A 13,648-nucleotide genomic window follows, 5' to 3' on the forward strand; every position below is an offset into this window, starting at 1 on the left:
TACATGATTTGAATGCTGTAACCAAGAAAATCCCTAGCACATTACCCCCTTTTAAAATGTCACATTTTTAAATTAAAATTCAACAACAGACTTAGGTGGCATTTCCTGTAGATACCATAATATAGTAACAGCCAGACACTGCTTTCTCATTGTGTTTTCTCTTAATTTTAAATTACTTTAAAGTAATTTTCTTAATTGTTATGCTACAGTGCTGGCTTTTATTAATCTAGTCTGACAAGACTTCTATGCATGTGAATATCACAGAATTAAACTCAATGCATATTACCTTAGTTTCTTCACAGAAAAGAGAGCCCATTTAAAAGTCTATATTAAAAATAAATCATACATACCATTGCTATAGTTATAGTAGACCCACTGCCCATTCTTGGGTTTTGGCAGTGACATAGGTGTCTCTTCAGCGGGAAGACTGTAGAACCGACATTCAATGAACAGCTGTTGGATAGTGTCATCCCTGGTTATTCGAGAATCATTAAGGCTCAGAGCTATGATCTCAATCCGAATTTCCTCTGATGACTGTTTAAAGAGTAAAACCAAAAACAACAAAAGCAAAATAATCAAGCAAAAAAAATCCTTTATTCTATTCTACTATTAGTTTAAAATAAAACATCACAGTCAATGGGTTTCTTTTCTGGAATGTAGTGTATACTACTGTACATTCCATATGATAGATTATTCATGACACACAGAGAGAATGAGATTCTAATGCCCCAGGGTTTGAAGTTAACAGTGTCATGGCAATCTTCTCCTGATTTACATTTGAGGCTATAAATACCCCACTGGTAGTCTATGAGGAGTGAAGATTATGAGGTCTTCATCTCCGATGGCTTTCAGAATGACAAGTATCAGTTGGCCTTGTTTCAAAGTAGGTAATGAAGTACATGTTTATCACTGTTTTATTTAATCTGCAGTACCTGGGAATGCTCAATTATACAGCGATCAAGCCTGTTGAACACTTTACCACTGTTATGCTAATATCTATAGCTTTATCAATCTATAGCAACTGGAGCAGAAGCTACAGCTCATTTCACATTTCTGCCATAATTTATTTCATTCAGTAAGTAGCACAGTTTCAAAGAAAAGAAACAAAATCTTATACCTATGTTTATATATTATTTTTTGCAATTTATTTTCCATTTCACATTATATAATAAAGGATTAAAATGACATTTGTTTGGTATTCTCCTTAGAATGAAATTGAGAAGCATTCCTTGAGGAGTGATTTCAACTGACAACAATGACTTAAATATTTGATAATGGTACAAGATTTCCTCACTTAAATTTGCTTCTCACAATTTACAATTTGTTATTTAAAATTATTCTTTACTATCAAAGCCATGATAATATCAATCATATAAATTCAGAAAAAAATAAAATAACACTTATTTTGTGACCAGGTTGTAGAAATTCACTGTTAAATGTATACCAGCATGTAAACCCAGCACAGTGACAATGTAGACATTTCATAGCATGTAATTAAGCAAATTAAAAAAATGTAAGTATCCTATTGAAAGAATGCCTCCACAAAGAACCATTTCCATTGCTGCCAAACCTCCTCAATATTTGATGAAGTAATTTTACCCCCTTCTTTCAAAAGACATTTTCTTTTATTATGCATTCTAAGACACTTTAACTAAAAACTGAAATCTGAATATTTCAATAAGGTTATTTTATTATTCAGTAGATTCATGGAAATTTTACTAGGATGACAGAGAAAATTCCACACCATTCTGTCTCCACTAATACAGGTACAAGGCTGCAGCTGGCAATATTACTAGGATTAGCATAGTATGATGAAATATTTAAAGGAAAATTTTTTCTAAAACCTAATAAATCAAATGACTGCCAAATGTCATTAAAGTGATGGTCTTTGACTTGAATATGCTTTTCATATTCAAATTTGAAAAGAAAGAGATGAAAGCCTGGAAAGGTTACTCGGTTTCAACTAATAACCTCAAGCTCTCTCTGTTCACGTGCATAAAAAATGAAGTTGGTGCTATTGTCTAACTGCACTTCAGAAAAGCCCTCTGACTGTGAAGACTACATGGTAAGGAAAATATCTTCAACGATATTGTTTTTTCCTTAAAATGTACTGTGGTTGCAAGAAGTGCAGACATATATTTTATAATGCTGCCAGGAGTAAAGCACAATGCAAAAGTGCAAAAGTGAGTGGGAATATGGGCAGCTTAGAATTATATAGCAATGGAAACTTACAAACCGTTTACATTTCTGCTCAAAAGCAGGAGAGGAAATAGCTGTAAGGGAAGCAACACTCATTCTAGCCTGTGAAGATCAGAGTTTAAAATTGTTCATGACACATGAAATGAGGACACAAATGAATTTTAAGATAGCACAAGACTCTGATTTATTTAAGATGTTATTTTGTATTTAATTACCACCATACAACTGTATGATTATCAGGCAGAAACCTGCATGATTTTAAAACTACTTTGGGTTGTCAGGATTATGAAGAACTCTACAAAGGTAACAACGAAAGGGAAATACACTGAATTATCAAAAAAAAAAAAAAAGGCATTTAAACGTATTTGTCTGTTTTTCTTTCTGCTCCAGTTTTGTCATTTTAGCAACTTCTCCCACCCTAGTATTCTAATTTCCTGCTCAATTCTATGAGTGTAAGCCATGGTGTCTTTGTTCATTTGATGTTGTTAGAATGCTAAGGGGTGAATGTCAAGTAATCTATGCCCAGAAAGCAAGCTCTGAAGAAGACAATTTTCCAGCATTATAACTGTCAGTAATGGTACTAGGCAATTTATTTGAATATTTGATTTAATCTGCTACATTCAAATCAAAAGGTCACTAGTTCATATAGGAAGATCTGGAGATGAAGAGGCCCAGCAGTCGTGTGACTGGACATCTCTCTCCTCCCCCAATTCCATTTGTCTCTGGTGTTTCTACCTCAGCCAGCAGTACTGTCTTTTGACTGTTGTTGCTACAGCTAGAAGGTCTGAGTCTTCTTGCTGTTTGCATCTTTCCCCCCTCTAACTATACTGTATAGATCACCATTTCTGCTCATTTTCCTTCCTATATCAATGCTTGGCTGAAATGTCACAATCATTTGATATTTCACACATTGTGCAGCCATTGCTTCTTTTTTTCTCATTTAGTACCTTAGAAATGTCTTTAGATTATTATTGGGGATAACTTTTAATACAACAGATTTTTAGTTATAAAAAATAGAAATTTGACAGAATGAGGGAGAAACTAGACGGGATTAATATAACTTGTTGGCAATAGGAAACAGACTGTATCAAAAAGTTCAGTGACAGTGGGGACACTTTTGTGCACACCCAGGAAGTAGATCTACTCTCATGACCCCTAATCTCTTGCCAATCTACATCACCTTTTATTTTGGTCAAAGATCTTTCTACTATCCTATATTCTAGCCATTCCCTCAAGCCATGGTTTGTTTTTTGCATCTCTAGTTTATTCTGCCTGAAATAATCTTTTTTCATAGGACAAAATCCAGTCACTGTGACCATACACGTTGTGCTGACTGCATTCTCCCATAGCCCTTCCCTGTTTCTTGGGTCCACTGCACTGCATGGAGCCCTCACCTAGCTGCTTCTCTATAGACCATGAGCTCAAATAGGGAGGCACAGAGCTCACCTGTCTGCTGTTCAACATCCTCACCAGTACCTGCACACAGTAGGCTCACAATAAACATTTAATGGGAAACAGGACAATGAATATCTGCTAGTAAGCCAGAATAGCTTTTATATTGCCAGAGCTACTAAAGTTGCTGTTTCTAGGGCTTTCTCATTTGAAAAATGTTTATGTGTGATACATTTTGGGAAATGGGTGATTTTTAACTACTGCATAACCACTTATTATTCTGGATTTTAATTGGGGAAGACTGTCTAAAAGATTAATACACTAAATCTGGGTGACAGGGTAGTATTACTTTAACTCTTTTGTATGTTTGAAATTTGTCACAATAAGGACACTTTAATTAAGAGGATTAGGAGTAATAATATAATCGTTGAGAAGACAGTGGATGAAGCTGGGAATAATGGTCCCAGCACTTAGAAGCTAAGGCAGGAGGATCAACATGAGTTCGAGGATAGCCTGGGCACATGAGTGAGATTCTGTCTCAGTACACACTCCCACACACATTCACTCATAGAGAGGAAGCAGTCCTTTCCAGCAGAAGCCTTCTGAAGTCTGCTTAGCATAACAAAAGTAGAGGACATGAGACACCTCTGCACAGCATTAGCATCCATGAGATATAGGGCAGTGGCCAGATGGTCCAGGCTCAGGCTTTTCCTACTGTTTCTTCTTTATTGATGTGGACCTTTGGTACTTGTAGGTTGATGCGTTCCATCACTGTTGTGTTTACCAGTTGCCCCATCAGCCTCCCAGGTTAGGGAGATGTCAGCATCAGCATGTAAGAAGAACTGTTATACATTGTGACTATGGTGAACAGAGGTAACAGAAGTGACTCAAATAAGAACTGGTTAAAACTTATTTTTAGTTGTCAGTATAGATGGACACTACACATTATGTGGCTGAATGATCTGGAAATGTTGATGACAGCTTGTATTACTCATAGAGGAAAATGAATCCGAGTTCTTGTGATTTTGGCTCCGTTCCACATTGCCCTGACTGGTTAGTTTACATCCAGCCACAGTTCTCTATAGCACTATTTAGGTTATTTCAAGTAAGCTGAAAATGCCCATGTTTTATCTCACAGCATCTTGCTTAGTTCTTCATCTGAGTTTTGACACTCCACTGACACAGTGGGGTTGGTCTGACTTTTCTCTCTAGTGCTGGGGATTGAACCTAGGAACTTACATATGCTAGATGGGCACTCTGTCATTTGACTGGTTTTTAAAAATAGCCCTAACCTGACAGCCCTACACACAGTATCATGGCTTTCTGTGAGAACTACTCATGATAAATGCTTCATAACTTTTTTTTGGTCAGTAAGACTACATATAACAATGGTGAGGTTACAGATGTGTTTAATTTTAGACTCGATCTCTATAACGAGGTGGCATTAAATTTTCTATGTATTTAATTTTAAACATGCATTTATTTGTGTGTGTGAGAGCGAGAACGAGTGTGTGCCACAGTAATCAAATGCCACAGTGAGTTTGTGGCCAGAGGACAGTGTGAGAAGTCGCTTTCTACGACTTTGCAGGTCCTGAGGACTGAACTCTGGCAGTCAGGCTTAGCAGTGGCACCTACATCTACTAAGCCATCTTGCTGGCTTCACATTTAAATTTTCAATTATAAAATGTGAAAATGTAAGAAAAGCACAGAAAGTAATTTGGCTTTTTAAGTACCCACTGTCTTATACAGATGCCATGTTTTGCTATGTATGTCAAACCTTTTGCTGAAGAAATGAATATCAACAGTATTATTAATGAAGGCAAATCCCCAAAATGCCAAATTCTCTTGTCTTTTTTCAGAGGAGCTCTGTTTTGAAATTGGCTGTATCATCCCAAAGCATACAATAGTATATTCTATGTCTATATGTGTCCATAACTAACATATGGCACTCTCTTCTAAGGATTTCCATTGGTGGTAACATACACTATTAGTCATTTCATAACTAGTTTTGTCTTTCAATATTTTGTTTTTGAGGTTTACTTATTTTAGTCTAATCATTCTAACACTTATTCACTTATATGACAATGGAGTCATTTGTGTGTGTGTGTGTGTGTGTGTGTGTGTGTGTGTGTGTGTGTGTGTGTGCGCGCGCACGCGCGCGCTAGTTTTTGTCAGGTTGACACAAACCTAGACATACCTGGTTTGTTGCCTACATCAGTCTGGCCTGTGGGGTATTTTCTTGATTGCTAACAGATACAGGAGGGCCCAGATCACTGTAGACAGTGCTATCTCTAGACAGATAGGTCTGGGTTGTATAGGAAAGGCAGCTAGCTAAGCAAGCCAAGAAGCAAACCAGCAAGCAGCCTTCCTCTGAGGGATTTGCTTCAAGCTCCTGGAGCCTTGGCCTTCCTTAAGGATGGACTGTAATCTATGAGCAAAATCAACCCTCTCTCCAATGTGCTGTGTATTTTATCACAGCAATAGGAACACAAACTAATATACTGTGTGTGCAAAACCCCACAATGTTTGCCTGTAGGAGACTTAATATGTGGGACTTGGTTCCTTGTAACAAAGCAATATAAACAAAACAGAAATTGAAGGTGATGATCTACATCTGCATCACTGAAGAGTTTAATTTTTAACTGAGATGATAAGTTCAAAAGAGTTATTGAAACAATCAAACTCACAACTGATGGTGACATAGGCATGCATAGGCATGTGTAAGGCGCCTGGAATGCACACTGACTAAAGGAGTCTATTTCCTTCCTTCAGGCTGGGCATAGGAAAAACCATTTCAAAGACATATTAATTATTAAACTGTTATCCAATGGCTCAGGCTTCTTACTGGCTGGCTTTCTCTTAATTATTAACCCATAAATACTAATCTATATCTTTCTACATGGTTTTATCTTACCGGAGAACTTCCTGAATCCTATCTTGCAGTAGCTACATGATATTCTCTCCCTGGCAACTCTGCTCTGCCTCTCTCCCTCCAGCATTCTCCTCCTCTGGTAGCTCCGCCTATACTTCCTGCCTGGCTACTGGCCAATCAGTGTTTTATTCATCAACTAATAAGAAAAACATATATAGAGAGATACATCCCCCATCATCTCCTCTTTTCTGTCTAAATAAAAGAAAGGTTTTAACTTAACATAGTAAAATTATATATAACAAAACAGTTATCTAGCAAAAACTATAGTTAACCAATATTTAGTCCATTAACATTTGACAAAATTTAAAGAAAATATTCTATCATCTATCCTATCTTTGTGAGTCTAAAGTTTTATATGTAACTTATCTTTTATCATAACTAAGGAAAACCACAACCACAACTATCTGTCTTCAACTCCCTCAAAGACCTCAAAAGGATAAAATGTAAACTCTAGAACTAAAGACATCTCGATGCCTAGACAGCCACCCCAAAGTCTAATCTATGTTCTCCTACAGAAATGTACTTAGCACATCCCAGCCAACAAAGTGGGAGCAACAATTTTCCTGTAAGGATCAGATGGCAAGTACTTTTGGCACTGTATATTACATGGTTTCTGTGAAACCACTCAATTTTCCCCTGTAGAGAACACAGACAATAAACCGGTGAGCAGTGTAGCTAAGTGCCAGCAAATCATGACTTTTCACGCATGTATGAAAATGTTGATTTTAACCAAAAGAGTTTGTATTAGCTGAAACTGTTCAAAACTCAAGGGTATACCAAAAAAGCTTATTTAAATAAATGTGGAACAGCTGCATTACAGATTATTATGCACATGTTAAAATAGAGTATATGTCTATGGAAAGATGTACATAACACATTAGAGATTAAGTTAAAAACAAAATCTTTTTAAAAGCAATTATCAGCAAAACAATGCAACAATTCTGGTTTTATATAAAACATACTTTAAAACCTACATGTTAGTTTTTACATCTAAAACACTGAGAGGGGCTTATTATCCATGGTAGGATATCATATAAGAATCTTAAGTGATTTGATAATTTTAATAGGTGAATTCTAAAACTAGGGCAGTGTTTTTTCATCTTGACCTTTGAAGTTTTAAGATGTATTTGCTGACATCATCTCTGCAGCAGCTGGAAATGGCAGTTTAGTGTTTAGTGATGGTGTTCTAGGTGGACTGAATACTAGTCCAAATGATCAAGGTTGCTTTTACACAACTGCCATTAGCAGAAACAGAGCTAGTGGTATCAAGATATTCTGAACACAAAATCCACTCTCTCTCACTGCTTTCTTACCTGTGAACACATTTTACACACCTGTACTAGTGATGGTTCTTTAGAGGAACTGAACTGATAGAATGAATTTATTTATCAATAATAGAAAGGGGGAATTATTAGAATGGTTTATAGGTTGCTGTCCAGCTAGTCCAACAATGGCTGTCTATCAATGGAAGGTCCAAGTATCTAGTACTTGCTAAGTCCATGAAGCTGGTATTTCAGTCAGTCTTCAGTATACACTGGAATCCTGAAGAAGTAGGCTCTAATGCCAGTCAGGAGTGACAGCAAGCAGAGAGCAAACTTACTTCTTCTATGTCCTTTATATAGACTGCCACCAGAAGGTATGGCCCAGATGAAAGGTGGGTCTTCCTGCCTCAAAAGATCTATATTAAAAGTGGATATTCCTAGTTCAGATCCCTCACAGGTGAACCCAGCTACTTGGGTTTTAGTTAATTACAGATATAGCCAAGTTGACAACCAAGAATAGCCATATACCACCTATGAGCTGATAGCCGTATATTTTGTTGTGGAAAGTGGACACATTCTTTAAAGTAATAAACTTGACAATGATGCAAAGGGATTAATTTTTCAATGCCATGGCAAGTGCAAGTTCTCAGTTTTGATGTCTATTTTGAGGCCCTGAAACAAGGCTGTTAATCGATGTATTATACATCAAATTGATACTGTTAACTTATGATTATTCAAATTAATAAAATATTCATAAAGAAATGTCCAAAGTTTTACATTTCCCAGACTTCCGTTCCCTACCCCCAGTAATTATCATGCCTAGAAGCTTTTTAGCAAAAGCTGCAGTCATCAGGCTGACGGGATCTGACAGGCCAGCAAGGCCCAATTACACTCTCGATCTGTGCCACTTTGATGTCCGGGAAACGAAGAGAGATAGGGGCCAATTGGGTAGCACATTATGTTAATGACTTGATTTAATCCCGCCACTAAACTTTATGTAGCCTGTTAAAAAAGATGCTAACACTAATTATACCACTTTGCAAAGGAAAGGAGGGGACAAGCATTTCATACTGACAAAGTGAAGCTCATAAATGTTGTAAATGAAATGAAACAAAATGAAGTAATCTATGATTAATTATAGATCACAGACATGAAGGAAAGAGAAGAACCCAAGGAATATGTCCAAGTCCTGGGAAATCTGTTAGATTCCTTTTAAGGATCAACATTCTAAGAAATAACTATGAACTGTCAGGATCTGTTAACATAAAGAAACAAAGTGATCTTAAACTGCTTACACAGTGATACTAGAGAACCCCAGTCCACAGCGTAACTGGCATATGTGAGATTTATCTAGGACAGTATTTCTAGTCCTAACTGCAATGTTATAAAAGGAAGCAGTTCTAAAAGTCTGAAAAAGGGATAATACAGGGTAGTTATCTGATAACTTTTAAACTACTTTATCTCTAACCATTCTTTACATTGAAGCTGCCTTTTAAAATACATCCCAAGAACACAGACTCCTTAAGAATGGGAGCCTACATAGCTCAGTGGTTTTCTTGCTCTTGCAGAGGACCTGGGTTCAATTCTCACATGGCAGCTCACAACTGTCTGTAACTCCAGTTCCAGGGGACTGGATTCTCTTTTATGTGTGGTGCAGACACACATGCAGGCAAAACACTAATATACATAAAACAAAAATAAGTCAAAAAAAAGAAATAGGAGCCCATTTCTTTGATTGTTTTAGTTCCAGTTCCAAAGACTAAGTGTCACTTGTCTGCTTAATGAATGGATCATTGTTCTTTCCCCATTTTTCAAAATTACTAGGATAAAACAGGGTGTAGTGGTATTTATCTGTAGACCTACTAACTCAGGAAGCTGAGGCAGGAGGATTGCTTTCAGCCTAGGAGTTTGACATTGGACTTGGCAATATAGCAGGACTCTACTTTCAAAATAAGCGAAACCAATCCAATCCAAACCAAACCAACCCCTAATCAAATCAAACCAAACAAAAAGCCAAAAGCAAACTAAACAAAACCCTATGCTACACCAAACCAATCTAAACCAACCCAACCCAACCCAAACCAACCTAAACCACCACTAAACCCAACCCAAGTTAACCAGCGAGGCCTCAGTGCTCTGAACTCCCCATTTCAGCTGAATGTCCTGGGGCTCAAGTGCTCTGCAAGTACCTTGTTCCATCAAAAACTATTTTGAACCTCAACAATTTTTGCTCTAAGTTTTAAATTCTCATGCCTTTCTCACTGGCCTCTAAATCCTTCCCTACTTTTCCCTAGCTCCTAATTATCTGTGACACTGTTCAAGCATTACTAACTCTAGGAAGTCAACCTTCATCATGGTCCCTTAAATAAAGACACCTCTTAAAGCATTCTCGCCACACCCTGCACATTCCATTCTCCTTGCATTTCCCCTGTTTTTATTAGTCACTGCTCATGACTTTCACATTGGCTCTAGGCTACCTTTCTCAGATCTCAACTCCAAAATAGAAGCAAGCCAGACATGGTATGTACTCTTGGAATCCCAGCACTTGGGAAAGTGAGGGAGATGTTCTACAAAGCAACACACACACACACACACACACACACACACACACACACACACACACACACACACACACACACCACCACACACACTGGGGGGGGGTTTGCGGGGGAGGGAGGGAGAGACTCTTGAAAGTACTTATGGATAACCTAAACATGCTCTCATATATTTAATCACCTCTAAATAGCTAATACCCATATAGAATGCTATCCAAACAAATGCATTTTCTAAGGAATCATGATGAGGAAGACACAATTTACAAACTATTTTTGAGTGAGGATGGTGGCATCTTAGCTATGGAAGCCTGGTAGGTAGTGAGTCCTTTAAGTACAGGAACTGTTTTTTTAATAGCTGTCTAATTCCAGTTGGGCTGTGGAAAGGAGACTCACAGATGTGCTTAGCACATAAAACACTTAGTAACATGTTTGCTGCAGTCTAGATCTGCCATGCCCCCAAAAGGCCCACATGTTATATGCTGGTCACTGTCTTGGCACTATTGGGCAGTGGAGTCTCAAAGGAGGAAATCAAGCTTTGAGGTGTGCCTTAGAATGAGATGCTGCGACAGCAGTGCTCTCTTGTCTCATCCCTGGCTATGAGATGGGCAGGCCTCCTCCTCCCTGTGCTCCTGCTATGGTGGTGTGCCTTCTGACACAGACCAGAAGCACAGGGACAACTGGCTGCAGACCAGATTTCTGAAGTATTAGCCCAGAAAAACTGCTCATAAACTGGCTATCACAGGGTTTTTATAAGCAGTGACTATTTGACTGACATGCTGTCTACAAAGGTTATGCATCCCTGTCCTGAGATTTCCACTCCATGTAGCTCCTAAAGACATCTGGGGCACTAATAAGCTGTGGATATTTTTAAGCTTAAAATTGAGTAGAGTGCTGTAGCTCATGATGGTAGTTCTAGCACTTGGGAGACTGTGGCAAGATTACTGTGAGTTCAAGGCCAGCCTGCTAACATTGTGAGTTCCAAAACATTGTGAACTATGGTGTAAGACCTTGCCTCAACAACAACAACAACAACAAACAACAACAACAACAACAACAACTATGACTACTACTATTGGTGACACAATACTTCAAACAAAGTTAATACCATCAATAATCCAGCAAAATGATGCCTTCCCCCTTGACATGATGTTCTGAAAGAACACAGCATCATTTTTGTAATATTCCCACAAGGCATAATCAGAATCTGATCTCAACACCAGAGAAAGAATAGAGAAATCCAAACTACAGGACATCCTACAACACAAATGGTCTGTGGTCTACACAGTCAATAAAAGACCAAAACAAATGCTGAGGAACCACCACAGATCAGTAAAAGCTAGAGAGACATGGAAAACAAGACACAATTTAGATACCTATAAATGGTACTATTGGGACAAGTGGCAGGATTTTAATGAGAACTGCAGATTAGTGGGATGTTGTGGTCTTTTTCTAGCATCCTAACAAACAGGTTCTAGAGTCCTTAACACCTCTGGAGTTCCTAGTGAGATGACTAGGTGCTGGTCTCCTGAAAGAGCAGGTTGGATTAGAGTTGTTTCTTTCAGTCAAACTTCATAACCCCTATTGATAAGAAGGGGCTGAGGGTCAACCTGATTATCACCGGCCAATGATTTAAACCGTCATACCTGTATAACTGAGATTCCATGTAATCTCCTGAGCTTCGAGAATGCATGGGGGCATTCAAAGGCATGGAAGCACCACAGGCCTCCTTACATACTTTGTCCAAAGTGTCTTCATCTACTGTTGGCCTGTGCTCTGTGAGTCACTCTAGTGAACTAACTGAACCCAGTGAGGTTGTTGGAAGCCCAGTTTATTGTCATAAGCACAGGTAGAACACTTGGATTGAGCTCAGTATCTAGAATCGGGGGCTCAGTCCTGTAGGACTGTTCCCTTAACTTGTAGCTTCTGATTTTGTTTATAGGTATGTCAGAACCGAAGCAAATTTGAGGTCACTTATCTGGTGTCACTTGAAGAAGTACTTGGCTTATGGGGGAGCCACCACAAACATCTGATTACAGAAGTGTTTTGTTTAATGTTATGAGAGTTCAGTGGGGGAAATTGGATTTGTTTTATCTTAGGTACTTAGAATTACATAAAAACATTGTCTTGTTGCAGTGAAGTTCTCAGAGGTGAAAGGCCATATTTACAGTTCTGAAATGGCTCTTAGCAATTCTATTTATAAGGATACATTTACATTATAAACAAACACTTGGGTATGTTCATACATACATATGTTTAAGAGACTGAAGGGTAAAACAAATGCAAAATGCTAACAATTTGTGGGTTTGGATAAAGGATATACAGTTGTCTATGGTTTTTGTAATTATTAAAGTTTTAAAAGGGTTCCATTTTTCACATTACATAATTTGCTAAGGTAGCATGCAGAAAAACCAACATAATCAATAGGAAATATATACATTGTTGTCCTAGTCCATTTGTACAAATGTTACAGATGGGGTAATTTATAATTACTAAACCCATTTGCACAGTTCCAAAGGGTGAAGAGCTCAGCTGAGGTCAAGTTGCTGGCAGGTCTGGTGTCTGCTCTGTCTCTGACGAGGCCTTGATGCTTGTCCTCCAGAGAGGAGGAACATTATGTTCTCTTGTGGCAGGAGAGCAAGAGTGCTCCTTTTCATTCTGCCTTTTTATATGAGTGCTAATATCCTATTCATGATCTTGGAGTCCTCTTGACCTGGCCAATCTCCTCCAGGCCCCAGCTCTTAACACTGCTGCCTTAGGGGTGAAGCTTCAATACTCCTCCATGAATTGTATTTTGGACAGCAAATTAAGATTGTATTGGCCCATTAAGTTGGAGAGCTCTTTGTTGTGGGTCTTGAACATTGCAGCATGTTTACTTCAGTCCCTGACCTCTGCCCATGAGATGCCAAGAGCAGTTCCTCTTAATGTGACAGTAAGCAATGTTTTCAAACATTGCCTAATGTGCAACTGTGAAGGTCTAGGATAATAAAAGTTAGAAACCTTTTTCTCTGCATTCAAATTTAATTATAGATGATGAATAACGTTTTGAAAATAAGATTAACTGCTACACTGCCCCTGTGGTCCACTTTAGGCTAACACAAAGTATCTGTTGTTCCACTACATTGTAAGCAAGACCTTCTTCTTATAGAAAGGTTGCAAGTTGGTGCATTCTTGTAGCCCTTCCTGCATTAGATGTGCATGTGCTTTTCTTTTTGTCCTTGATATGTCACAGCTACAGCAGAACTCTCTTTACTGTGTGATACTGATGATGAGCCAAGTCCAGAGGTTAGATGTGACTAATCAGGTCTCTT

The 13,648-nt window shown here is 38.2% G+C and overlaps 1 protein-coding gene across 3 annotated transcripts in view; it reads right to left on the reverse strand.

The window, feature by feature from the left end:
- Window positions 1–13,648, reverse strand: part of Rpgrip1l (RPGRIP1 like) — a 107,736-nt gene that overhangs the window by 15,497 nt on the left and 78,591 nt on the right. For all 3 annotated transcript variants that reach the window (XR_003483368.2, XM_027405585.2, XM_027405584.1), the window contains exon 23: window positions 351–534. Coding sequence is in view for 2 of the 3 variants with exons in the window: in XM_027405585.2 (XP_027261386.1) it covers window positions 351–534 (184 nt within the window). In the remaining variant the exon portion in view is untranslated. The remainder of the gene's footprint in view (window positions 1–350; window positions 535–13,648) is intronic.

This window comes from Cricetulus griseus, chromosome 3 (genome assembly GCF_003668045.3).
Source record: "Cricetulus griseus strain 17A/GY chromosome 3, alternate assembly CriGri-PICRH-1.0, whole genome shotgun sequence".
In the NCBI taxonomy this organism is placed as follows: domain Eukaryota; kingdom Metazoa; phylum Chordata; class Mammalia; order Rodentia; family Cricetidae; genus Cricetulus; species Cricetulus griseus.